The 27,950-nt window shown below is 39.6% G+C and overlaps 1 protein-coding gene across 2 annotated transcripts in view; it reads right to left on the reverse strand.

Moving 5' to 3' along the window:
• Positions 1 to 1,619: 1,619 nt before the first annotated feature.
• LDAH (lipid droplet associated hydrolase) overlaps positions 1,620 to 27,950 on the reverse strand; it is a 123,436-nt gene continuing 97,105 nt past the window's right edge. For both annotated transcript variants that reach the window (XM_087776156.1, XM_087776157.1), the window contains 2 exons: positions 18,720 to 18,802; positions 1,620 to 4,878 (listed from right to left, as the gene is read on the reverse strand). In XM_087776156.1, coding sequence (XP_087632282.1) covers positions 4,687 to 4,878; positions 18,720 to 18,802 — 275 coding nt within the window. In that variant the 3' untranslated portion in view covers positions 1,620 to 4,686. The remainder of the gene's footprint in view (positions 4,879 to 18,719; positions 18,803 to 27,950) is intronic.

Below are 27,950 nucleotides of genomic sequence, written 5' to 3' on the forward strand. Positions count from 1 at the left end.
AGGCCACACCTGGAATACTGTGTACAGTTCTGGTTCCCGTTATACAAAAAAGCTGTGGACAGGCTGGAGGGCGTCCAGAGAAGGGCCACCAAGATGATGAAGGGTCTGGGAAGCCTGCCGTATGAGGACAGGCTGAGAGAGCTGGGTTTGTTCAGCCTTGAGAAAAGGAAGCTTAGAGGTGATCTCATCACCATGCACCAGTACTTAAAGGGGAGCTACAAAGAAGATGGAGACTCCCTTTTTACAAGGAGTCACAGGGTGAGGACAAGGGGTAACGGGTACAAGTTACTCCCAGGGAGATTCCGATTGGACACGAGAGGTAAATTTTTCACAATGAGAACAGTCAATCATTGGAATAATCTCCCCAGGGAAGTGGTTGACTCTGCTACGCTGAACATGTTTAAGACTCAGCTGGACATGGTGCTGGGCCATCTCGTCTAGATTGTGCTAGAAAGGTTGGACCAGATGATCCTCGAGGTCCCTTCCAACCTGATATTCTATGATTCTATGAGTCAGATACAGAGCAAGTCAGATGTTTTACACAACATTCTGCATTTTATTAGCTGCTGCAAACTACTTGCCACAACACAACTACTTTCCTACAAGCACGTTCCTGCAACAGGTGGAATGGAAAAACCTAGACCATTTACTATCAATCAGCTTAAGCACTTGAAAACGGTCTTTAATTAAATCTCTCCCTGCCTGTCCCATCTGAGCATGCGTGTTAGCCTGTTTCATAACTTCTGCGTGATGCTACTGAGAGCAACGATTGCTTCTGGCAGCTGGCTTGTACTGTTACTGCTCTATATCTGCTGCTTGTACTCAAACCCCATCAGCTGTTCCAGAAATATATGCTGTTTTCATAGTTCCTGGTCACTCACAAACACTCTCTGGATTTTTATTTTGTAAATGTGCCAGGAAAGAGAACATTTGCCTGCACATGAAGAGCCTCAGAAACTGATTGTAGTTGGGAGCCTGAGTGTGACCTGTGACACAGAGTAGAACAAGTCTCTTGGGTCTAGTAAGTTTATCCAAACCCAGCAATAGTTTGAGCAACTTTATTAATGACAACATTGAACATCTTGTTTAAAGTCTTTGCTGGCAATTAGCTAGACCAAAGAAAGGGACAGGGAGTGGATGCACGTATAAACCCATTTTCTGTAAAATAAATACGTAAATGACCTCAACTGCAGAGAAGAGATTATCTGTTGTGGCTCATGTACGCAATCTGTCTCCTGTGAGTCAAGAAACTGGTGTTTAGCTTGGAGTCCAACTAAATTCTTCACCATAAACACTGGGCAAGCACTCATCAAGCTTCCTGAAGGGACAAACCTCACTAATCCACACACTCTATAGCTCATCCAAAGCAGCAAACACCGAGCTGGAGGCAGCAAGGGGAAACACCGATTGATTATTTTGGAGTGGCTCTGGATAAAAATGTTTAAGTGAGTCAGGTGCCTACCACCCACTGATTTTCTCTGCACTTAGCAGATGTCTACATCGCATCTGAAATTTGGGGTTTGGCACGCGTTTTTGCAAATTTTGTACGCATGAAGTAATGAAGAAGGTGAACTAAGACTAAACAAGTTATCAAAATAAAGAATCAAGTTACATTTTACCATAAATGTCTTTATTTTTGTTATTGGAGTTGTGTACTTTTTCATAAAAGGTATTGATCTAGCAAAACACTTGAACATGAGTCAAAGTCATTGAAGCTAGCAGAATTACTCGCGTGGTGAGAATTAAGCACAAATGTGAAAGACAGAGATCAGGTGCTACTGCATACAGTCAATTCATTTGCGATAGGTTTCCCAAGAATTCTAAAATAGTCTAAAATAGGCAAGACCACACTGTGATTTCATGGTAAGTTGGCACAGTTGGACCATAAGCACTTTTGACACTCTTTGTCTGGGGTCACGGTGAACACCATGGGCTTCAGAGGAGCTGGATTCTCATTGTGTGAGATCTGCTCCTCTTAGGAAATACAGCTGTGGAAACTAGACCCGTGCTTTTTTGCAATGAATAAGAGTAGCAGATTTTCAGATCTTAGCCTTACAGTAACAACTTCTAGGAGGAAGGTAGCAATTGAATCAATATGGTTTTGATAATCTTAGAGAAAATTCATTTAAGAAAATTGTAAGGCATTATCCTGCAGTAGATCTGGTCATCACTGACCAGATCTAATCTCACTTTAGGTCTTAATGCAGTCATTAGGATTTATTATAATGGATTAACAGTTGTATAAAAGGCATACACAAGTACAAGTATTGCTAAATTAATTCCTCATACAAAGTATACGAATAATGCACTGTAAACAACTGCTTCTCATAGGTGCTTCAGTTTCCAGGCTTTAATAGTTGCTTGTCATCTTTGGTTAACGCAAGATTTTTTCTGTCCTCAGGAGATCCACTACAACAGCTGAGCTTTTACAAACCGAGTCCTTGCTCGATTACCTGATTCCATATACTTTGAAGTACAAATGTTTTGTTCAACCAGATCAACCAAAACAACCGAGTGAACTATATTTGTTATGTTGCTAACATACAAACATGTGCACATGTGTATATATATATGTGTACATATACATATATCCACGTATGTGAACATACACCCCCTCACTCTGCCCCAGGGAGCACCTAGGCCAACAGATGTGTTCAGCATCTGCCGTAAGGCCATCCAACAGGAATGCATGCCAGCATCTGGGTGCTGTTTAAACACACACAGACACATACAACTATGGATTTCTAAAGTGATCACAAGAATTGTTTTGATCATGACTGAATACAGCCCTGTAGAAAGAAGGAAAGCCCCATGACTCTCCAATAAACAGAATCAGTTGCACGGGCACAGTCCCTTCACTTTGAACATATCTGGTTCCTCCCCATCCTGCTGCAACTGTGGTCTCAACATTTCTGCCTCAAGCATCAGTATCTGCTTCATTATGCGGCAGTGTAATCTGAAAATCCACTGGCTAGTCTCAAAAGCTAAACCAGTTTCTGATGCAAAGAAGGTCACTTAAATCCACCATCTGTCTGCAGGTTTGAAAACTAGTCCAAAATATCCAGAAACTGAATTCTATTACAAATTGCTCTAAATATTAGTGAAAGATTCAAGGGGGGTTTAGAGAGAAGTGGAAGGTGTGTATATAATTGTGTAAGAAAAGTAAGGAATTAATTGGTCTTTCTGCATCACAGAGAATGTTCTCCAGTACCATTCTCACTAGTACCACATTAAAACTGTTAATAAATCTTGTAAGTTAGATAGCCAATGCATCATCTCAATTCATCTGTTTGCAAGGGCAGGACTTCCCCTGACTATATTCTGTGGTGTTTTGTTTATTTATAAATGTCTCTATGAACTCCACAGGGAGACTGTTTCACAGGTTCATGGCTAGAAAGCTTCTCCTGATTACACTTGGCTCTGTTCCCCTTACTCATAGTATTTTCATTTCTAGCTATCGCCTCTAACTTCTGTTATCACAACTGGTAGGATGTTTTTTTCTAGTTTTTTTTTATCTGTAAAGGAGAGGGATGAACAAATGTGAGGAACAGTGCACTTGTCAGCAATGTGCTCTAGCAAGCATCTGGTTCTCAATATAACAATTCATGCCATTTCATGGGTGCAACCGTTGCAGAGCACTAGCCATTTTCTCATGGTGGACTTAACTAATTTGTGGCTTGGCAGAAAACTTCATACTTCAGTCCTTAGAGCAAAGAACTGAAATTTAGGCATGCATCAAAACTGGTTTAACTCTTCAAAGTTGCTGAGCAAGCACTGTTCTCATGGACTTCATCAGGAGAGCTAGGCCACCTATGAGCAGTTATATATGAATTCTGCAATCCATTTTAACCTTTTAATATTGGCACTTTTGACCAGCGTCCCTTACCTTCTCTACAGTCAATTGAAAAATGAAACACTTGGCCATGTTCCAGACAAGAGCTCCATATGTATTCCTTTGCTGAGCAGCCACAGTTACCTTACGGTGTTTTTAATAACCTGTGGAGTCCTGGCAGCACCCTAAACCCCTTGAGACTTGGAGAAACTGGACACCTCATCTACACATCTCCCTTGTATTCATCCTGAACTCAGCCCGACCTCTGACTGACCATCAACCCCACCTGACCTGGAGGAGACAATGTTAGGGTTGTCCTGGGGCCTTGGGCTGTTCTGGCTGTCATGCACCACGGTTACATGGACAGACGAGACATGTGGAGAGGGCCAGGTCTTTCACAGCATACCAGGATCCATTGCCGGGATCCATCCACAGGGGGATTTTTATCCATACGGAGTAGCCTGGTATTTCTTTCTAAAGCAGGCCAGCTGGGCTGCCCCAAACCCATCCCTGACAGTTCTCCAGCAGGTGAGTGAGGTGGTAGTAACTCAGGTACACTTGTAGCCAGTGAATCTAGTATCAGTGTTGTCTAGAGTGCTGGCAGACAATAAATATCCCACCCTTTGCCAAGTCCTGCAGAGTCCTGAAGACACAGGATGAAGGTACATCACCACTGAATCAATAAAACTATACTTTGGACCAGCCAGTCTCTCTTTAACTTTCTCTAAAACATCTCAATAGAAAACAAGCCATAATCTATAATAAACAGAAAAAAATAGGACAGACTCTCTCACAAAAAATTACACGTTCACAAAATAATTACATCATTTTCTTGTTAATCACTGAATCCGTGTTTACAATTTGGTCAAATCATCCTGTAACCAGTCTGTAATCATTGCAGCCATCTCCTTGCTGGCATCTAGCACAAAGGCGTGGCGGAGCCCTTTCTCACAAAGTCGAATGTCCCCATCTGGAAAATCCATTTTGATCTCATCGTAGTACTGCTGTGGACACCAGCTGTCTCCAGTTCCATAGTAAAAAATCAGCTAGAAATCAAAGCATATCAAATCATTAATTTGAAAAGTTGCTGATGAAGCAACCAATATGCAAACAAAGAGCACTGAATTATTTGGAAATAAGTGATGCTTCATGACCCAAGATATACTTTGAGGAATAGCAAATTGGTAGTTCTTGGTTGTTTCCAAGTCTGCAATTATGATGAAGCCAATTAAATGCTTTGTTACTCAGTTTCCTAATCTGTAAAACTGTGGAACACAATACAGGCTTAACTCTGAAAACAGACATCTACTGACAAAAGTCTGTCTGTCTTAAGAAATTTGTTATTATGGATCAAAACATCTAGTTGTCCATGGAGTCCACCCCTAACCAGGCAAGCTGCTGTGTTTTCCCTAGCTATTAGCTGTTTTCTATGTTAGTGTTCCAGCTATTTAATCAAATGGCAAAATTACCAGTAAACTTGATGCTATGTCCCAGCTGAATGGGCTAACCATTATGGCTTTCTTCTGGATACAAACGAAGAGAAAGTAGGAGGTCACTTCACATTTGTGAGTAGCTCAGTCTTCTAGGCATCTGCTAGGTGTGATCTCAAACCACTTGCCTGGTTGGGGCCTGAGGTGGAGGAGCACCTATTTTTCTTAACCTCAGTGTTAGATGTAAACTGGAGGTGATTCACTCAGCCATGTTAGAATAACAGCAATTATGGTCATTCTCTGAAGCAAAACTTTTTTTGCTTGGAGAATTTTATAATCATAGAATTATAGAATCATAGAATAGTTGGAAGGGACCTTTAAAGGTCATCTAGTCCAACCCCCCTGCAATTGGCAGGGACACCTTCAACTAGATCACGTTGCTCAGAGTCCTATCCAACCTGACCTTGAATGTTTCCAGGGATGGGACATCTACCACCTCTCTGGGCACCCTGTTGCAGTGTTTCACCACCCTTATCGTAAAAAATGTCTTCCTTATATCCAGTCTAAATCTACCCTCTTTTAGTTTAAAACCATTACCCCTTGTCCTATTGCAACAGGCCCTGGTAAAAAGTCTCTCTCCATCTTTCTTATAAGCCCTCTTTAAGTATTGAAAGGCCGCAATAAGGTCTCCCTGAAGCCTTCTCTTCTCCAGGGTTGACAACCCCAACTCTCTAGCTTATCTTTGTGAAGTGCTGCCCATGTAGAGCACAGGCACCTCCCGCAGATCAAGGAGCAATTTTCTTTTGGGTTGTAATGTGGAACTAAAATTCTACCAAAGTCCATTTTGTTTTGATCTTGCCCTAATAACCTTGTTCAATGACATACATGAAGCAGGTGCTACAGGGCCCACCTAAACACAAAAGTCATAAATTCCAGGCAAATATCATATTTGATGAAGTGTCTTTTTTCTCTGTTAGAAACATTGAATGTCACTCTTTCCCAAGTCATCATTTCCCCCCATTTTCATCTTAACTTTGCATGCTATAGCTATGTTTTTCAATTTCTATAAAGTATTTGAAGGGAGAGTGGTTGTCTGGGAGAGAGTAAAAACCTATGGATTTAAAACTATACAGAAACAAGATTAATGATGAGGACTCTTTATACTAAAATGTTTGAATGCAGGTACCAGAAGGATGTTGATTGCTCAACATATCACACACACAGCTTGGCCCAATTCCGTTACGCTCATTTGTTTCATATTTCATTTCTGTACTTCAGTGAATAATTGAGCAATGCTAACATAAATTAGGGGACAAGAAGTTTTCCTTTCATCACAAAAATCTTCATTTCCATCATTTTTGTAGCCATGTGGAATATAAATAAATGCACCCACTGGGGCAGAGGTGGGCTAAGAGCCCAGACTGCATTTCACAAAATGTTACAAGTTTTTGTCTCACTCGCTCTTCTGTTGTTGAAGCTTACCAAATCTTGGACATTACTGACTATTGGCTGTATCCAAAATATAATATCTCAGTTGCACAGACACCAACCCAAGTTATACTTCTATGTATATGTAAAACATGGAACATAAACCATCTCACGTTAACAAACATTATTGGTTTCCTTTGTCACTCACTAATTGCCAGAAACAAGGTATGTCGTTTGCTTTAGGAGAAAATTTCTTTTGATCTTGCCTTCGATTCATAAATCACAGGACATCACACTAGCAAAAATTCTTCAAAAAAGCCAACATAAAATGGCCAGCTGCACTCAGGCCTTTTGAAAGCCAAACATCTGACCGAATTATGGTTAACCCTAGGCTCCGTTACCAACAGATACAAAAATAAAGATTATGAAACTGAGAAGAAAAAGAAATGGAGCAACTCCAGTTTAATGGATTAGTCCTTGAAATTATTATGTATTTGATAGGCTAGTTGTAGAGTCTCATGACATGATCAATTAGAAAAAGACGAAAAGTCATTTACACTTACAAAGGTGGATAAAATACTTGGCTTAGTCTGCATGAACTGTGAAATGGGCTGTTCTCCAGGTAGGGTTGTAAACTTGAGAACTCACAGATTTGGAAATGCCTAAACAAAAGATTTATATGCATTCTTAGCTTGCCTCTGGTATATTTGCATTACAGTTTAATCTTTCACTGCATGATCCAAAGGATCCTTGACTCATTCAATCCACTGACAGGATGACGTTCAGCTGACGAGCTGCTATTTGATAGTATTTTTCATTTTAAAATCTGTGTGTGGTCTGAGGATTTATTTACTGCATATTTCATGGTTTACAGACAGAATTTATTTTCTTATGTGCATTCCTCTCACATGCACTGCTACAGGATTTGCATGCTCACATTTATTAATTTAGTTTTGCAACACCTTAGTGGCCATTTTTATCTTCATTTTGCAGATGGGGAGCACACAAATTAATGTCAAACCACATACATTAATTTGAAAGTACGTAGTGTAGTCTGAAACACCTAGAGCTGGTTTTCCAGTGTGTGCATAGTATTGAGTATGCTCAAAGGATAGCACTCCTGGACTTCATTTGCAGGTGCTCCGAAACACTGTCTATCTGTCTGTAAAACAGATTTCAAGGTCTTAAATGAGATACTCAGAAAAGTGAGGACAAACTGTGACCATCTATGACAAATATTAATGACTTCACCAACAGTCCATTCTTGGATGTGAAGTTTAGGTGCCTTTGCCATGAAGCTATCCATTTTTACTTCATATAGTTCCCTGTTTCTTTCAACAGACATTTTACTGCTTTTGCTACAAATGAGGTAGGAGTTCTGCATCCTTCTGTCTCCTTCATTACACAGCTCTTCTGGTTAATGAAAGAGGAAAAAGTGATGTTTTAATGAAAGACCACCTCTTAATGCATACATGAAAGGTGTCTGAATCAATATCAGTGCTCCCTAACTTTGAAATGCCTGGTAATGCAATATCAACTGGTTTTAGCAGAGTTTGTGTATACAGTCTGCTAGACTTCAAGGAGGTAAACCAAAAAACAGGTGTTTTACATGTGGCACCTACATGTATTGGCAACAGTGTTAACGCCTCTAGATCTGCTGCTTTAGGCCTCTGTCCCTTAAGGTAATGGTTCAATTGAGAGAAGTAGCACTGTCAGCTTCTGGCCAGAGGAACATGGGACACCTTCATGCTGGGTGTCACGCTGGGGGTGTCCAGCACAGAAATTAGTGATTTAGTTTGGATCTATTGTGTGTTTTTGAAGCAAATGTCATGTTTGTTCAGATTTACTATGCTCTGGTTAACATCATGGAGTAGTCTTGGAGTGTATGAACTCCTTTCAACTGAAACTAAGGCAAAGATGCTCTTCAGGATCACACTTAGTGAGCTCCAGTCACTAATGGACTTTCGGTCCATGGGACCATACAACTGTGGGCTAAAGTAATAACCCTCTGAGATGTCGACATGGGGAACACCAGGTCCTCACCACTTGCTAGTTATTTCTACAAATTGTCTTCTGTTGTGCTGCTCCTGTTTTTAAGGCACACATAGCCAAAGGCACCTGCTGAGAACAGAAACAGTAAGATTTTGGAAATTTAGGTTCCATTCCAAGCAGAAAAGGGCAGAATATCTACCAACTACTGGCCTTGCTGTCCAGTCCTTTGTCCAGTCTTTCCAAGTATGACTTCCCTTGTCTTGTCCCTTTCTGGTTTCAGGACTGCTCTACAAGCCTCTGGCTCATTGTTTCAGCTCTATTCTTACCTAGTCATTTCCAGTTTCAACTATTTCTGCTTCTTATTCTAGTCTCACATTCTTGCCCTGCCAAATCCAAATTTTAGTCTTCTGGTTTCTGCATCCCATTCTGAGTCTCAGTTCCAACCCAAGTTGCTTTTTCCCCCAGAAATTCTCCACTTTTTTATCAGTCTAGAACCTCTATTCCCAGCCCTACTCTTCAGATATCTCTCAAAATATCAGTTGCTCCTAGTGTCAGGGTTGGGTTCAGTTCAGCATAAAAACATCTAAATACAGGTAACTGTATTGTGGTTTTTACATGTGTACCAGGCATCCAAATTCCCACCACACAGTCAGGAAAGATATACTCAATAAAGCCATCGGTGCTTAGAAAGCTATTCAGCTGAAACAGCCAGTGTCTACTGTAAGGTGGGTGAAGCTGCACTTGAGGCTCCACTAAGAACTCAGTCGCCTAAGTGTAGATACCTATTGCCATTTGAGATGTTCTAGATATCTGAGGCATCTGCATGAGACCGGCAGGTATGACAGATTTTATAGGAGACCCACAACTTTCTGGCAAAACAGATGGAGGCCAGATGGGGATATTCCACAGTGCCCAAAATTAAACCAGATGTCCATGTTTAAGGGACAAATTCCACCTTGACTTCTTAAATAGATTTCTATTGACTCTAATAGGGTCATCTAGACTTCTAATTCCTCCTACTGAACCTGTAGGTTCCTACAAGTAAACTCATAAAGCATGATTCAGGTGCCCATAAATAAATATCTGGTAGTGCTAGGTTAATGGTTGGACTCAATGACCTTAAGGGTCTTCTCCAACCTAAATGATCTCATGCAACTCAAGACTGATGTGCTAGCATATACTGTTTGGTCTCCAGTGCTGCTACAGGCAGCTCGTGTGTCTCATATGCCAGTCTTGCTTGAGCAGCTCAAATCCATCACCTCACATAGCACCAGAAGTCTACCTTTGGCCAAACAAACGGACCCTTTGGTTCTTCCTGCCTCCTCCTCCTCCTCCTCTCTGTTTACCCCTCACTCACTAGTTCCCTCTGTACTAGCTCAGCACATATCTCCTCTGCACTTGAATGAATAGCTTCCTTCTCCAAGCCAAGAATTTTTATCATGAGAAAACCTGCATTTTCCTCTGAGCCTTATTTGTAGACATTGTAGAACCCTTTGGACTGAAATAAAAAAATAGTCAAGGTAGGACAGACACTTGTGTCATATATGTAATTAAAGTTTGGGTACATTATAACCAACTAACTAAGAACAGTTTTATAACACGAAGACTTGGGGAATTTTATTTGATGCTGTAGTTATTTTGTCTGCTTATTTCGTGTGCAGATGTTGGTGTGTGCATTCTGTGTGTCTATGTGCATATGCCTGCAAATCTAAAACTTTAACATACCTGTTTCTTAATTAGAAACTGCCAACAGAATTCAAATTGTTTTCAAAATACTTCCCTATTAATGGAGTATGCAATAAAATCTAAAAGCAGGATTGCAATTAAGGTGTGGATTTTCAGTGATCCAGATGGTGGTACAAGGCCTATGAAACCTGACAGATACTTGACTCTCATTTGTGGCATTGAGGGCCTACCTTTGAATGACAAAATGTCTGTGCTCTTTGCCTCTGCCACACAGAGCCACAAAATATACAGATGTTAGGATGTTACCTATTTTCCTAATATATTAAGACAGATTCATTTTAGACATATTTAAACAAAAGTTTCCAGAATCCAATCTTCATTTTAACATCAGGAGCTTTGCTATTGCAGCATGCAGGCAGGAATAATTAACAAACCGTGCGTAACCAGAGGCACATGGGATCTTCATTAATGGTAGGAAATACCGGCGTGCCCTATATGGTTTGCATGGGTCTGTAAAGTACATATTTTCCTGTGGACTGTGCATGGCTGTAAAGACATCCTGAGTCAGCACAACCACTGTACCAGCAATGGAAAACTGCTGCCAACCTAAACATTCAAAAATGGTGATTCAAGCCCCCAAAATAATGAGACTAGCTTAAGAATAAACAGATTTACAAAACAATAAATAGAAAGTTCTTTCTATTTTTCTTCTGGGCTTAAACTTTTCAATATTGGCATTTTTTAACTTTTCTGCCATGAGGGTGAGAAGATTATTTTTTATTCTCTTGCAATATTGAATGCTGAGACTTCCAGGTATTCCTGACTCAGAAGGGAAATGGCAGCTACCACTGGACATGACAAAGACTTTATATGATTCCTGATGCAATACCCTGCTTGTTACGAGTGACTAAAACTTGTCCTCTGTCAGGATCTGACAATGAGGGCAGAGTAAAGGGGATGTGTGTTATCTTAGCTGGCCATTTCAATACTGTGTTTGAAATAGTTATGCAATTTCTAAGTTTCAAATAGTTCTAAAATAACAGCAACGTCCTCGTAAGCTGTTTTACCATTAAGCATTACCAGTGCTCAGAAGTATTTTCAGCCTTAGCTTCTGTAAAATAAAGCACAAAGCAGAATAGGGCTCTGTCAGCCTAGTACCCTGTAATATGGTATGTGTACTCAGACACTGCACAACGATGGCAGCTGCTAAGTAAACATCAGAAGAATCTGAGATTCATATCAACAGGATGTTTACATTTTAAAGAGTTTCTAAGAAAATAATAAAGATTTCCTGCAGTTGGCTCCATTGGCACTTGTTTTAGTATGTATGACAGTTCACAGAAGTATAAATTACAGAGATATTTCTTTTATGCTTCTTCTGTGGCTGTCATAGGTCAACACTGAAAAACAAATCCAAAAAGTTAAAAAATATTAATTGAGTTTCCTCTATCTCTCTGGAATTTGCTACATGTTATAACAACTTTAGGATCTTATTACATCAGCAGGCACCACTCCAGCTGATGGCAAAGAGCGAAGGACTGATCTCTGTGGATATAAACTAGCAGCACATGTGCAATGGCAAGCAAGACTGTGCCAGTGTCCTTGCTGAAATCCTTGTCTCTGACACATTAACTTTTTATCGGTATTACTCCCACACACATTCACTGGATGAGACAGCAGTTTCTCTCTGGGTGACATCTCTCAACAGTAAGCAGTGAATAGTTTCATTTGCTTTTGGATGAAAACTAGTTTAAAAGGCATTAGCCCAGAATTAATTTTAGTTCCAATCAAGGTTTATAGAAAATGACTTAGCATCTCTGGAATTATGAAAGCATCTCCACCTTATCCTGCCAAAAGAATAGTATAAACGACATGGGAACAGGCTGGTTTGGGACATACTTTCTTTTTTGGACTTGCTTCAGTTGCACTTTGGCTTTACTAACCGCTTTCCGGGAAGAATTCAAAGAGGTGGTGTTGCCCTAGGAAGCCCTAAATGCTTTGGGATCTGATTCTCCAAGACACCATCTCTCTCTCCTTGTGATCCTGCTGTGGTTGAGATCAGCCAGTTTGATGGCAAGATCTTTGGAACTTGCTTCTCAGCTTGTTTTACCAGAATTGGGATTTCTCAACTTTCCAAGGGCAGTGTGAAGCCAAACTTTTTCTGCCGGACTGTTCTGAGAGGAGGCAGTTGACAATCTGGGGTACACAATGCTATTTCTAAATACGAACCCGTAGGGGTTGTAGTAAAGGTGTAATGGGTAGTTCAAGTACTTGTGATGATTTTATTTAATATAAGGAACGTGGCCAGTTTTGTTAAACCAGCACAAATAATAAACAAAACCAGCTTCCCTGTCTGGAAAGGGAGTGAAGAAACATTTTAAGTTCAGAGAAATTAAGATGCAAAACCTGAGACACAGCCAGGCGGAGTGGCTACTTTGCACATGATTCAAGATGCGTTACCCCTTTCCCTGGTGTCAGGCACGGTGTTCTACCAAATGGGCAGGGAGCAGGCTCCCTGTTTTCATGCCTTGGTCAGTGTTAACTGGAAATCTGGTAAATCGAGGAAGGGGAAAGGGCTTCTCCTAACTTTGCTCCAGTTTGTTAGCAATGCTACCAGCAGCTCTGCATGTAGACCCAAGAGATCAAGCGAGGCCGCTTCTATTTCCACTTTCTCACAGATAACAACGGGTCAAATTCAATGCAAAGCAAAATGTGCTTTTAAAAAGGATGCACCAACAAACCAGGGTGATTAACTTATTTATACTATCTATGTTACTTTTAAAGACTTAAAAGCATTTGAAGGTATATATTTAGAAGTGTCAGGAACATGAATATTTCAGAAGTCAAGTCTGTATAAATACCAAAATAAAAACAAACAGACCTGAAACCACTATTTAAGCAACACTATTACTGGGCCAGATTCTTCCAACCATATTTACTGCAAACAGTATTTCCCTCTGAATATCAGCCTGACACTGTCTACATTCAGTGGGACTTTATCTAAGGTGAATCAGTCAGATCTTTCTTGCAACAGCAGGATCAGCATCTGGACATAAATTGCAATTTTGTTCACTGCCGTACAATGAGCTCTGTGGCAGAGGGAGGGAAGGTAAGTGATTAAGGGGTAGTAAGGGTTGGACGGTAACTTCTTAAGTATTCTTCAGAAGGCTGGGGAAATATTGCTGTCTTTGCTCACTGTGTGTAGCACACACCTTATACCCATCCCAAAAATCCTGGAAGTTCATGTCATCGCTTCTTTACTAGAATACCACACAGCATGAATGACTGTAACAGGAGCTCAGTTACAGAAAAAGTGAAATATCACAGATAAGTATATTGTGGTCCATTGAACTTTTTGAATGCTCACTGGGATCCTTTTCCACCAAGGAGAGAAACTGCTGATCCCTGATTAGGCATTCTGGGTGCTTCAAAGAGAAAGTTGTTTTTGTGGTTAAATGACACAGGCACCAATATCCCCAAGCACATGTGCAACTTCCCTAACTTCAACTCTGCACCTCCAGGGAGCCCAGGCCAAAAAGGATGCGAGACCAGCCAAAAAAGAGGTGTTCCTGGCTCAAGAGAGCACTTTGCACCTATTCAGAAAGAGTGTTTGGAAGGTTTTTCACAAATGTAGGCAAGCAACTCACTCAGGCTGTGGGCAGGCAAAGTATTTGTAGTATTCTTTTAACCGCTTATCTTCAGATCATGCTCCTCTCATTGGGAATAATTACTAAACCCCTGTGGATGTCTACAGAGACTCAAAGAAAAAACACTGGGCAACATCAAAACAGCTGCTTCAGGCATCAAAATAGTTCCTGGTTGCTCAATTTAAAAGTTTTCAGCAAAGACAATTTTTCAAAAGAAAATCCTAGCACTTTTCTGTGGAAAGGAAATACTTATTTTTTGCAATTTTTACTTGAAATCTCTGCATATCACTGTTTAGTTGATACTCTTGGAGAACACATTTTCTGTGGTATTATTGGTGTGATACAAACTTGTATTACTTTAAATTCTAAATACACCATTGAAATAAGCAGGAAGTGGTAAACATATACTTCATTCATTTAATTTTTTCAAAACTGAATTTCTTCCCCCCCTAACCATCTATATGTGGGTGGTTATAAGCCACCCACAACACAGACTTCCTCAGTCTGAGTGAAAATAGGTTCATGTGTCCATGAACTTCCAGTTTATACTTTTTCCCATTTGATTAAAAATTATTCTTCTCAGACAACAGATTTTTTTTCATCTTTGTATCTCTACTTCAGATGTTTCCTGTCTTTTTCCTTACACAATCAATCTATCTGCTACACCAGACCACTGGCAAAACTAAACTCATATAAACCTTTTTTAGTTTAACAAGCTAACCAAAAGAACTATGATTTTCAGTTGCTGGAGGAGATGATTTATGGTCTTAAGAAATTATGAACCACTACAGAAAGTTCACTGCCAAACTGATTCAAGACTTCCTGAAGTCTGTGGGAGCTCTTCTATTGATGGGCTTTGGAGCAGATTCTACATGTAAAAATAGGACTACTGTGTATTACACACAAAGTAATGAACAAAACATATCTTGATAAATAAAAAATCAGAGGGATGATTCTTTTTTTAAGCAAAATTTCCTCTGTAAGCACCCTAGTTTTACCCTTTAATGCAATATCTTCTTGGTTACAAAGAGTCAATAAGGCTAAGTCTTAAAATAAAGCAATGAATATGACATGATGCAGACTTAAAAAGTAAAGTACTGTAGAGAGCCTCTACATGGAAATATCATTGTTCATCACAGGCACGCTACTCAATGCCCAACATAACCATTTTCCCTTTCCTTTTAACATTTTTATTCTATTTGTAAAAGCTCCATGATGCTCAATGCTGATCCATCTTTTAAGAATACAGAATTACACCCACTTCCTTTTGTGCAAGAATTACAATAAACTTCCTCTAGTACAGTAGTATCTTTGCCTCCAGTTTCTGTTAGGAAAGGGAGTTGGTGTTATTACAGTGAAAGAACATAGCTCAGCTGGCTTAGACACAACCAGCTAATGACAATTAACCATCAAAACTGAGCAAATCTTACATCTGTGTGCCCTACCTTATTTCTTTGGATTTTGTGATTCATTACAACTCTCTGTGTCATTGCAATAAGAAGCCTACATTCATGTACTGCTTGATTCAGATGAATAGCTTTAGAGCCAGTATTTTAAATGCTCTGTCATGCATTGTTTTGTTAGAAGCCAGGTCTCCATTCTCCTCTTACAGTTCCACTGCTATTTAATGTGCAAAACTTCTGTCTTTAGAAGATTATAAGTGAAATATCTCACTTAATTATCCAAACAATATCCCAGCTCCCATTCTTTCAAGAATGGGATTCACAAAACGCATTCATTCAAAAATATGAGCAATTAGCATTGTTAGACTAAGAATCTGGGGTCTGGAGATAAAATTTCTCCTGGTCCCTACTTAGTAATAATTATAGTTAAGCCTGGGCATGGAAAGACTGGAATAATTTAGTGTCTCTTCTTCTTTCTTCTTCAGATCACAGAATGCAAGTAAGGTCCAGAAATAACTTTTCTATTCCACAGCAGCTGGCAAAGTCAGGTGTTAAGATTGGCTTTTAGCATATGATCACAGTGACTACTAAACAGTATAAAGTTTTTGAAGTGACAGCTTGCCAGTTCTATAGCAACTTGGACTATAGTTCCTGTTTTTATAAACTTCCAACCTTTATAAGTTAAGTCCATTTTTATTGTCAATACACTTCAAATTTAACATAATGCCAACTCAAAAATTTTTCCTTCATTCTTACATTCCCAGAAATTACTAGAAGATGAAAAAAGAGAAGCATTTAGCTTCATTTTTAGACCTGCTTTTTCTTCAGTTTGCCATCTGCTTATAAGCTCGCTTCAGCTTTTTGTTTTCTTGAGTATGTTTGCCACTTTAAAAGTATGAGGACATAGAAGAATCAATAAAAGAAAGTTAACACAGGTTTAAAAAAAGCTGCCTGCCAAGGCCATGCTTAGATTGACAGAGTCAACAAAAGCACAGATGAAGCAGACTAGGACACCTGCAAACTCTTACTGTTGGCTATGGGCCTTCATTCAGTACAAGAAATAAGTATTTTTGTAATGTGAAGCATCTGAGTAGACCACCTGAAGTCACTGGAGCTGCAGCTGGTTGTCACCGCTATCATCCTCATCCAACGAAGCTTTCATGCTTAACTTCAAGTGTGTGTGCTTGTGATTAAAATTTCCAAAAGCACCTGAAGTCCTGATCCTGCAAACTCTTCACTTTTGTACCCTGACTAGCATGGTAACCTGCAGAGTCTCACCCTCAGTTTCAGGGCACTAACAGGCCTTACCAGCCCCGCCTGGGACCCCGACCCACACTCCCTGCCCATGACTCCAGGGTCTCCATCTCTGTCCTTTGCCTTTAGTCTCTGCCTCTCAAGCTCCATTGGAGGAGTATCTGTCTCCAGCCTTGTCCCTGTCCCTGTGTCCTAGATTGACACTGGACCTAGACTGTACATAGTGTGTCACCTGGATCCTGCCTTGCAGCTTGCTTTCCACCATGTCTTTGGCCATGTCTCCTGGATGGACTTTGGACCCATGCTGTAGTCTTGTCTCTAGTCCTGTCTCTGGCCCTGTCTCCTTTTGCTCCTGACTGGATTCTCTGGAGAGATGCTGGGCCTCGTTCATTGCTTTGCCTTGTCTGGGACAGTCGATGGAGCATGTTACCTTGCCCTGCTTGGGTGTTGTGGGACTGGACCCCACTTGGTGAGGGCATTGCCTGTGCTGGGGTCACCCTCGGCTCACGGCTCCCTTTCCCTCAGGGAACAGGCAGACCCTGCACCTCCCTGACACTCGGAGAGGTGATTCAGTCAGTAAAATCAACCGTTTCCCTTGAATTCATTGGGCTTTGGATCAACCCATGGGAAGTTTTCTTTAAGACAATGAGAATATTTGCAGTCTGCAGGATCAGCCCTTCAGTTTCTTCACTGAGATTCCCCCCAAAGTGCAGGAGAACTTTGAATGAATGCTCTGCAATAAAAATGTGAAAAACCAGGCATGCCTAGTGCAGTGTAGTGTTCCTTGTTCATGTGTGCTATTTCAAGTCCTTTAAAAAAACTAGAACTGAAACATCTGAACATACCTTTCAAAGTGCAGAGAAGGCAAATGGCGTAAGTAAAAAATAAATCAATTTTCAGCCAAAAAAAGAAAGACTGATTTATGAAGTGAACTTTGCACCATATCTATTTACAAGGCACTAAGTAATCTTACAGAGATCTAGGACCTCTGTCCTAGAAAATTCCATTCTCCAAGGAAAATCTCTGCCAGTGCAAAGTGCTGGAATCATTCTTCCAGCAAAAAGACAGGGATGATACAAAAAAATGGAGGGAAGGAAGAGGACACAGTAGAATAATGTGTTACACTGATTATCTACTCACACAGAGGTTACACCAATATTAGTTTATTAAATGTGACAGTTTTCTGGCTCATAAGCCATCTGGAATTGTCTGACCATGGCCACACTATTAAATTCTCTCAGCCTCCAAAACAGGGTGACCACATCAAAACTTCAATTAGGAACAGTTTCTGGCCCGTGCCAACCCCTGAACTGTGCCTGGGAACTGGCTAGAAGAATGCTGTTGGTCCAGACCAAAACTGTACCAGGATCTCTCAACAATAAATCCGTACAGACAAAAAATTTCAGTGCAGGAGAAAGGTCCCTGAAACTACTTCATTTACTTGTATAGCAGTAGCTCCAGTCTCTGAGGAATGCATTTTCTGCATCTTCCTCTTATACTACAGTCAAATGGCTGAAACTGTGGACCCATAATAATTTTGCTGACTCCTCTCTACTATGTTTTGATGCCATGGAAAAATCAAGCTTGCAGAATCCCATGATATTAACTGGCACCACATAACACAGATGGTACATGTTCTGCTTGAAGTGTCCAGCAGCAAAGCCAGAGGATTTGGTCAATCAGCCTGCACCCATGTCCTGGCTGGCAATCTGCCTGTCTGATCAGAACCCATGTAACTACTGGCCTCAGTGGGAACAACATCTCAGGCTTACCCAGAACATAGACTGTTTCTCCTCCACCAAGGAAAACATACCAGATGGGATACTACACCTGATAGTGGTGAATGCTACATCTACAAAGGTGTGGATCAACGACACTTTAATGATCAGTGACCCCTTTAATGGCTTCTCCAAAGTCAATAGAATGACACTAACGTAAAAGCAGAATCAAGCCTGCTGAAATTCTGGTTTTGCACAGATATAACTGGATGTAACATTTCCTCATGCATGTAGGCTTCCCATGAAAACTCTGAGGATTAAATAGTTACCTTCTTTAAATTTTGCTTTATGGTTGTACTGTCTCTCTCCACAACCTTCATCATTTCTTGGCTTGCCATATACAAGATGTTGGCTGCAGAAAAAGAAGCATTCAATAATGTAATTACACAGCAAGTGTTTTACAAAAAATAATACGGGCCCAACCCTGCAAAAAGGTAAGGCATGTAGAGCAGTCATCGTCTTGACAGTCCCACTGAAAATAATCCCACTGACAGAAATGGCAGAATTTATCTCAACTAACCGAATCATGAAAAAGGCATATAGACTAAATTAAGTCAACCCGCATTAATTAATTCCATAATTAATGGAAAGACACCTTTGGAACATAACTCTATCCATCATCTTACAGACTTCTGAATCAGCCCGTGGTGATGACTCTCTCTCTACTGGCTAGTGAAGGAACTTTGATGACTACCTTTCACTACATACTTTTAGAAAGGTAAAGGTAAGCATGGTAACTCGCCCATGAAGTGTTTGCAAGAGCGGGCTTTTAAATACAAAGCATTCATTAAAAGGCATTATTAATCAACAGACCATTAAATTATTGACATTTCAATATGCAAGTCATTCAAATATTCAACATAACAAATAATAAAAATAATGGCAAATACAAGTATCATTGAAAACTGCATTCCTGAATAATATTGATGGTACTTACCCAGACAGGACTGGACACCAAATGTCTAAGCCTTACCTTTCTGGAATGTAAAGTATTGAAAATGGCTCAGTGCAATTTATTGTGAGTTGGTCTGTGAGATACTGTCTCAGAGACATAAATAATTGAGTCTAATGTTTGGACACCTAATTAAAAGCAGGTGTTGAATTCTGGCAGGTCCCACGTACGCTACACAGCAGTAGGAACTAAGCACTTCTGAAAAGTGGGTCAGTTTGCCTGGATGCCTAAATATTCATAAATTTAAACATTTTGACACAGAAGGATCACACTGTGTCCACCTAGCCTGGCTTCTGTTACAACAGAACCTACAGAAGCTGGGCAAGAAATTTCAGCACACAGTCCAAAATCTGGCTTTGAACAAGCACATACCTGTTAGATTATGATTTTTGCTCCTGGAATAAACATCATGTATTCAACTGCAGAATCAAGAGTTGCTACATGACCATCAATGTTGCATTATGTCTGCAGAAAGTGAGAGGTCCTCCAAAGGGTGTTCAGACTTACGCAGTTTTAATAGCGGCTATCCATTTCTGACATCAGTGCTGTACTGAAGAAATGTGCAGATATCACTATCCAAAGAATTAGCACTTTTTTTACCCTTTTTTTCTGCTCAGTCAGCTTACTGTGCTAATAAGATGGCCAAGCCTCTCCTGTCCTCACAATCTGAAGACTCTGTGCTTGTTGGATCACAGAGACATTCATAACCTATACGTGGGATTGAAGGGCAATATTCTTCTCCTTTCTCACCAGTTTGCAAAACCAATGGAAGACCCTGAATGGCTAAATGACCTTAAAGCATTTCAATTTCCAGGTCCTAGAACGACTAAAAGTATTCTGAAATACTAAATCCTCTCCTGAAAAACAGGAGAAAATAGGAAGACTCTGACAATTTTTAAAATTTGAACCAATGAAGTTTCGTGCACAAATAGTTAACGACTGTTGGATTTGATACTGTTCTGAGACAGGAGTAATATATTCTCACAATGTGTGATAGGGGAGGAAATGGCAATCACATAGGTCTTTGGTGGTGACCAAAACATGTAGTTGGCTGAATTCCAGCAGTGCTCTAAGGAAACAGAAAGCCACCAGAGAGATGAGTGATGGCTCCAGAGATCAAATGTTGAAAGATAAAGCCAGTGCTCTCAAGTGAAAAAAAAAAAAATCATAGAAAGTAGTATCTACTTCTGAGCCATCCAAAGAAGATGCAATTCAGTTATATGCCTGCAGAGCTCTGACTTTTTTTAAGTAAATGTTGAACACAGCTAGTGCAAGTTCTTCCTTTCCTAGACAAGATGAGAGAGTTGCAGATGTGACATCATATAGACAGTAAATTTGCCCAGTAAATTTGCTGGTCCCATCCTATTCTATTGGGCAAAGGGGCCTCCATGCAGTTTTGTGTCTAGCAACCCGGTCATCTAATCCTGCGGTACAGCTGGCAAAAGTCTGTCCATCTACAGCACTGTTAAGTTCATGCCCTGACATTTGTCTTTTTCGCAATCCAGCTCCAAACACTGATGCATTATACACTTGTTTTTAGAAGGACACACATCTTAGAATGCACCTTCAAAAATCATCTAGGAAAACCTTAAATGAGAGGTATGAAAGACAATGAGGAATTCCATAGGCATTTCATTAATTTCATATTAATTCCTGTTTCTAATGTGACAAATACAACTTCAATGCTCAAAACTCCTACCTATAAATGAAGCTATCTGTCTGTCAAAAGCACTGCTCTATGTCAGAAGGAAAGGCAGAACATGGAGACCTGCCCTTGCTACCCTAGATGCTGGTCCTTCAGGTGATGGATGTGGCTTACTATGGATTTAGAAGATTTCACAAAGCACTAAGTACAAGGGCCTGGATTTGGCAGGGTATCTATGGCAATAGAACTCATACCCAACACATTATATGAGGATTTCAGCATGCCAGGCCTTTTACTTTCCAGTCCAGAATAAGGTTCTTGTTAGTAGCACATGGTGGATAGCCTACCTGCAGTCAGAACTTTTGCCATTACCTTGCAGCATCAGCAGCGGATGGTGGGCAGGGATGAAAACAGAGGTGGCCATCAGTGCAGAACCTGACACATACCAGTTCATTCCACTCTACTGGGATTCTGCAGGCAGCTCTCCACCTTCAGTTCAGTCATACAGCAAAAGTGGGAACAGTAAATACTCCCCTGCTCCCCTTCTTCCATCTTACTGGTTTCTTTGTCCTACCTCTTGTTCTTGGTGGGTTCTGCTCATATTTCTGAGTTGCTCGTGTGTTTTTTGCAGTAAAAAATAAGAAATGAAGTAGAATTCACACACTTAGTAAACTTAGATTAGTCATAAAGAACCTAAAAGTAAAACTGTAAGACAGCAAAGGTAATAAGGACAATACTTTAATAGGAACCGTCTCTGAAGGCCTGTGTGCTGTGCAAGAAAGGGAACCAGGAAGGCAGGATTAAGCTAAACCGGATGAATGGCAAGGTTCAAGAGTCTATTTCAACCAAACAGAAATCCTTCAAATTTTGGAAACATGATCCTAGGGAAGCCAATAAACAGGAACTTAAACTTCAGCAGGCGTTAAGTAAGAGGAAATTGCAAAGAGCAAAAGTAGGTTTCCAAGAACAAACATTAAAAGATTTAAAAATAAACAATAAAATATTCCTTAGGTATATCAGAAACAAGAGGCCTACAGAAGAATTTGCACAGGCTAAGGGGGTAGCTAAAGAAGATAATTACACTGTTTGGAAGCTAAATTATTTTCTTTTTTTTTTGCACACACCTTTCTTGTTCAAAACATTCAGGGGGTTTCTGCTCTCTGTAATCTTTTTCTGGCAATAACAATGATTTCTCTTTGAGTAGTGAGGTATTAAGAAGTAGCAACAGTGGAGAATTCAGAATATATCAGGTCTTGAAGGTACATTTAAGAGCTTTGAAGAACCTTAAATAGAGAATTACTGAGCTGATAACAGTCCTGCTACGTAAGAATCACCCTGTCCAGTTGTTTGGGGAGTTAAAAATAGTGTCTAATTGCTACTGATTTTACAAAGGAAAATAGCATTTTACTGATCTATAATTTCTTGAACATTTCAAAAAACACAACCAGATGACAAAAATTATTGGTCTTTTAAAAGCTCTCTGTTACATTTCACACAATAAATTTTGGTTGAAACTAAACAGCTGTAAAATGAAAGGTTGTAACATGTTAAGAAATAGTCTGGAAGCAAAGAAAAAAGATTAGGATTAGATTAGATTACCTGGTTTTCATCACAGCAAGGAATAAGGTCTGGATGCATCACAAATACAAAAGAAGTAGTGATTATTACTAAAATCTGTAAATAATCTTTAAATAGACCTTGTGATTTGATCATTTCTGGGGTGGGTTAAATTACCTCTCAAGATGACTCTCTTTTCAGTGATAAGGCCTTTAGACCTTAAGTTGAATTAAGTGCCTAAACTGAGGTGGGATGAATCCTGGCCTAAGATTCTAGTCCAGCTTTGTATTAAGATCATGGGTAACTTATGTCTTAATGATCTGGTCAATGGATAAGTAGTTTATTGATAGTGTGTGCACAGGACACAACGCTAGTCAGTTTGTGATGACCAGGCAGTGAGAAATGTGAGAGACCTGAAGAGAAGAGAGAAAAAAATCAACATGCTAGCAAGTGAAATTCAAATTGAAGAAATGGTAAGCAACATACATGCAGAAAAAACCCAAAATATTGTTTTCCCTTACAAGCTTCTAAATTAATGCAAGGAATGGACTCAGTAACCCAAAGACCCCTAAGATGACTGTTGTTCACTGTGCACATTTACTCAACATTCCAATAAAGTCATATTATTATATTTCATAAATAATAGGAGGGGGATGATACAGAATTCTTCAATGCCACTATATAAATCACATAACATGACCACACCTGAAGAACTGTGTATGCTGACAGTCACAACCTCTGTGGGACACCTCAAAACTGAGAATGGTGGTGAAAACAGCCAAAGAAGTACAATTAAAGATGTGTTGTTGCCATCATGTTCATGATACTTCATGATACACTGTTTTTCCCTCTCTTACAGCATAATACATTAAAATGCAAAACAATAAAAGGAAGCTCTTTTTTAATGTCATATGCAATTAACTGTGAACCTTACTGCCACAGGAAACTGATAAGCATACGTATTTTCCGCATTCACATATAAGCGTGTTGTCCTGAGCTCCTCTAATTGTAAATACAGTTAATGCAATTCATCTTAGGGCAAATATCTATGAAGATAGATAACTTATACTTCCAACAATCTCTCCTTTCAGGTACTGTTCTCTAGGTCCGCTATCATTCTTGCTTGGTTTCCTCTGGATACGTTCAGTGGCTCATATCTCTCTTGAATTTTACTGATATGGTATTTCAGCTTACACTGGAGAGTGCCTCTCTCTTCAACAGCAGAGCTGTAGCTCTTTCAGCCCACGTACCTCTTCATATGCACCAAAATCACGTCTGTCACTCTACAACACGACGTGTTAACCCAAATCAGCCTGTGACCCATGATATTCCCAGGATTTTTTCCTGCAGAACTATTGCTTAACCAGTGATTTACCATCCTTGTATTTAATTTACGTACAGAACAACTTAGCTCTTTAAGGAATGACAGCATTCTCCTCTCCCTGACTGACCCCTTCTCTTAGCTTGTGAAGGTTATTTTGATCCTATCCCTCTGTAGCACATCTGCAGCATATTCTAGGGTGGTACTATCTGTAAACTCAGCAAACACACACTGTATTCTGGCAGTCACATCCCTAACAGAACTACTGAATAGCAAAGGAATGAAGATAAGACTGTTACAAAACCCTACTAGCTACATCTTTCCAGTTTTAAAAATCTTCCTGAATCCTGTTTTTGAAACAGTCACGCGTTTGTCTAGTAGTTGTTTCAGGTATGTCATATTTCCCAAAGTTCGTTGTAAGAACATAACGAGAGACACTGCAAAAATCTTTATTAAGGTCAAAACATCCTAAATCTACTGCTTCCCTCTAATCCACATTACATTGTAAGATGTTTAATGTCTATGGAAAGCTATATAAAGAGATACCATTACAGAGCAGGAACAGTAATGTTCTCTCTTGCTGCTGTGGAATGCCAAACTGGGCTTCTTCAGAAAAGCTATTTTTCTCAAAAGCTAAGTCACAAGTTCAGGGAGAAATCTCTCTGCTATTTCCTAATGCTATACTCTGCTAACCTTGGCATTTTTTTAATATTTAGTTCTTTCCTTTTAAAAAAAAAACTTGTTCTGTTTCCTTATTTCATGAATAACGAGCTGCTTTTTCAAAGGAAATAACTCAGAATTCACTCTCTTTTTGTGTGTAATTAGAAAGCGATCTCAGAAGGCTCCCAGGGACTGTTACTATGAGCATTTCAGCAGCTCTGAAAATCAGGCTGTGAACTGGGCACAACCAGAAGCTGAGACATACAAAATGAATGGCCTCTGAAATCTTTCACTAGGCAGTGGGAGGTCGTCTTGTGAGATCACCTTGTCAGTGCTTGCTACCTGGTGTTACAGTCTCTGGAAAGACTTCCAGCCTGGGCCAATGCTTGCTTTAGCTGAAAATCTCTAAAGATTCCCAGAATCATTACCAAGAGTTCTGGAAAAATGTTTATTGGTTTTGATTGTCATGATTTCAAGTACAATATAAAACGCAACCGAGAGCCCACGTGCTGAACTTCCTGAGCGATGAAGCTGTCTCACCAAAATCTGCAGAATGAGTCACTGCACAAACTGAAGCACATCCAGGAGTCTGCAGGACCCTGGCTCAAAAAGCAAGCACGGAGAATTCCCATAATGGGCTGTGTGGAAGTTGTATCAGAGTTGTGACCTTGGTGTCCATGCTGAAGTTACGGTGAACGTGTAGCTTCAATCTGTTTGGCATTCACCACTATATCTCACTACTTGTTGAAGAGAGAAATATCTGGGGTTTAGTAAAGACAAAATAAGACTGAAATTAGTATTCTGAAAAATCATTATGTGTGAAAGATAAGACTGAATGTGGAATGAAAGGTCAGGAGGCCTACAATTTTTCTGAACTATCACTGAAGTCCTCTGAGACCCTGTGCAAATTACAAAATCTGTATGTCTCAGTTTCCTCATTTTAAAAACATGCTTCAGGCTGCTATGACAATGAAGTGGCTTTTGTAGACTGTCTTAAAAATACTTGAAGTGAAAAGCATTGTGTAAACACAATGACTATTAATTAGTTCTTGAAAAATATATTTTTTTAACAATAATGAAATTTACAGAGCCAAATTGTCATGTCCCTTTAGAATTGCCCACTACTACCTTGAACGTTGCATTTTACAGTGAGCAAATAACAAAAATCTTCAAAGCTATCCAAGCTATCCGATGAAGAATACATCAAAAACAGAGCTAAGGGCTCTTCCATCAATCCCTGATATATGGTTCAACTGAAGTAAGCTGATCTTGTCATAAAATGAAGATGTATGCAGTGCTTGCATGAGCTTTATGAAAAGTTGCGCAGTTGATAGTTTTCTACTGAAAGCAAGCCAGTTCTACCTGCTTGCTGAAGGAGGAACTTAACCAGTGATAAATCAGGAAAACATTCAGCATCTGAAGAACCCCACAACAGCACAGCTATGATGAGATGTGTAAACGAGATGAACACCAAATACATTGGTTCCTTTGGTAACTTGGATATTCAGACCCCGAAATGAGAAGGGAGTTCTCACAGATGTGAATGTGAGCACTTCCGAACTCTGCTCAGAGACCCACACAATGACTTGTGAGCACTTTACTTGGCACGGATGGTTTGCAATACCAAGGCTGGAGCCGAATCCTAAATCCTAGTTTGCAGAGATTTGAATCAAGAAGGCATTTCCATCCACTGAGGATACATAAACTGCAGGCCCCTCCTGAAAAGACTTCGCTTATTCAATTTGTTTATCTGGTTTAACAGTCTAAAGCCAATTTCAGTGATTTTTTTTCTTAATTTTTGTGGTCTAATCCCATTCCTTCAAATCTGTACTTATGCGTATGCTGGACTGATACATTATTATGAGTCGGCCTAGGTCAGTGGGATAATCCAAAGCACAGGAAGTAAAGCATATAACATGAATCTTTGCAGTATCATGGCCTCTGTAAATATTCCTTCATGTGGGTTTTGCGCAGAGCAACTAGGAAAGGAAAAGCACTTCTCAAAAAAAAAAAAAAAAGAAAATGTGGTTGCAGACCTACAGAGACTGACCAACGTACTTGGCGACAGCTGTAGAATCCCAAAGCATTTTTATTACAGTCTATTCTATCTCAAGTTGCTGATACCCCTTGTAAATCATAACCAGGTCACCAGGGTTCAATAATGAAAAAACCTATTGTTAATTATATAATTATCATAAACCATACGGCCTTAGAGCTTAAAAGTGAAATCAAAGTTTTAACAGACAAATACCATGTTTATCATGCTTTTAACACATAAATACCTTCTTACATATCCTAACTTTTTATATGCAAATCTTTTATATACACAGATTACCCTGAAAATAGAAGCCCTTCATTTATTCCCAGGTCAGGCTTATGAAATTAACTGCCAACTTAGTTTCTCCCCATGATCCTGCCAATGACCTTTCTCCTGCCCTGGTAGGATCATTCCCTCTCCATGGATTAAAGGTGATTAAGGATCAGTGTCAGTTTAGTCTCATACATTTGCTAAGCAGAGACGACAAACTGTGCCAAAATGTGTTTGATTTATTTGTGGGGGTTTTGTGATAGAGGAACCCTGATTGGGCTCAAATCAAGGATCCAGAAAAGAAAAGAGTGCTTTATATCATTGGTAGCTCTTTAACCCAAAGTGTCACAGCAAGGACTTAATATCCTTCAGCTAAATTATTAGTTTTCACAAACAATAATGACTGAAATCAATCAAGCTTTTCAGTGCTTAGGGCTATTTAACCACCAGTTCAATTAGCCAGTTGTTAGATGAATACCTGTATCTATTGAGCTGAACTTCAAACACTTTGCTATATCCACAATGTACTCAAGCAAATAATATATGAAATAGAAGATTTCCTGATTTTGAAGAAACACATGTCTAGAAGCATTATTATTACTTTCTAAAGATTTTAGAGCTATATCCTAAACCAATATGTTGTCAGTTGACTCTGTGGATAGCAACAGATCTATGCTGGAACTTTGAAAGCTGTGATAATTTCAGGGAACAAACATGATTCTAACTTGGGACAGATAAACTTTCTCTTACATTTGATTCTTGAAGCAATACAGAGATTTCCTGTACTTGGACTGAAATAAGTGTTTTTCCTCAAGTCTTTTAACTTCTTGCTTGATTATTGAATATCCAAAGATCATTTGCTTGCTTATTTGCAAGAAGAAGATTAGATTAGGGCTAGATTAATCGTAAACTCACGCTAGAAGCTGAGGGGTCACATTATGTTGTCTGTGGAAATTCAAGAGTGGGAGCTATGTCTGTATGGAAAGAAATCTTAAAAAAAAAGACTTACACATGGTGCACATATCCATAAAATATAAAAGAGGGTTAAGTATTTCCA

The sequence above is a fragment of the Nipponia nippon genome, unplaced genomic scaffold (assembly GCF_047370975.1).
Source record: "Nipponia nippon isolate SJK-2023a ecotype South Korea unplaced genomic scaffold, ASM4737097v1 scaffold_4, whole genome shotgun sequence".
NCBI lineage: Eukaryota > Metazoa > Chordata > Aves > Pelecaniformes > Threskiornithidae > Nipponia > Nipponia nippon.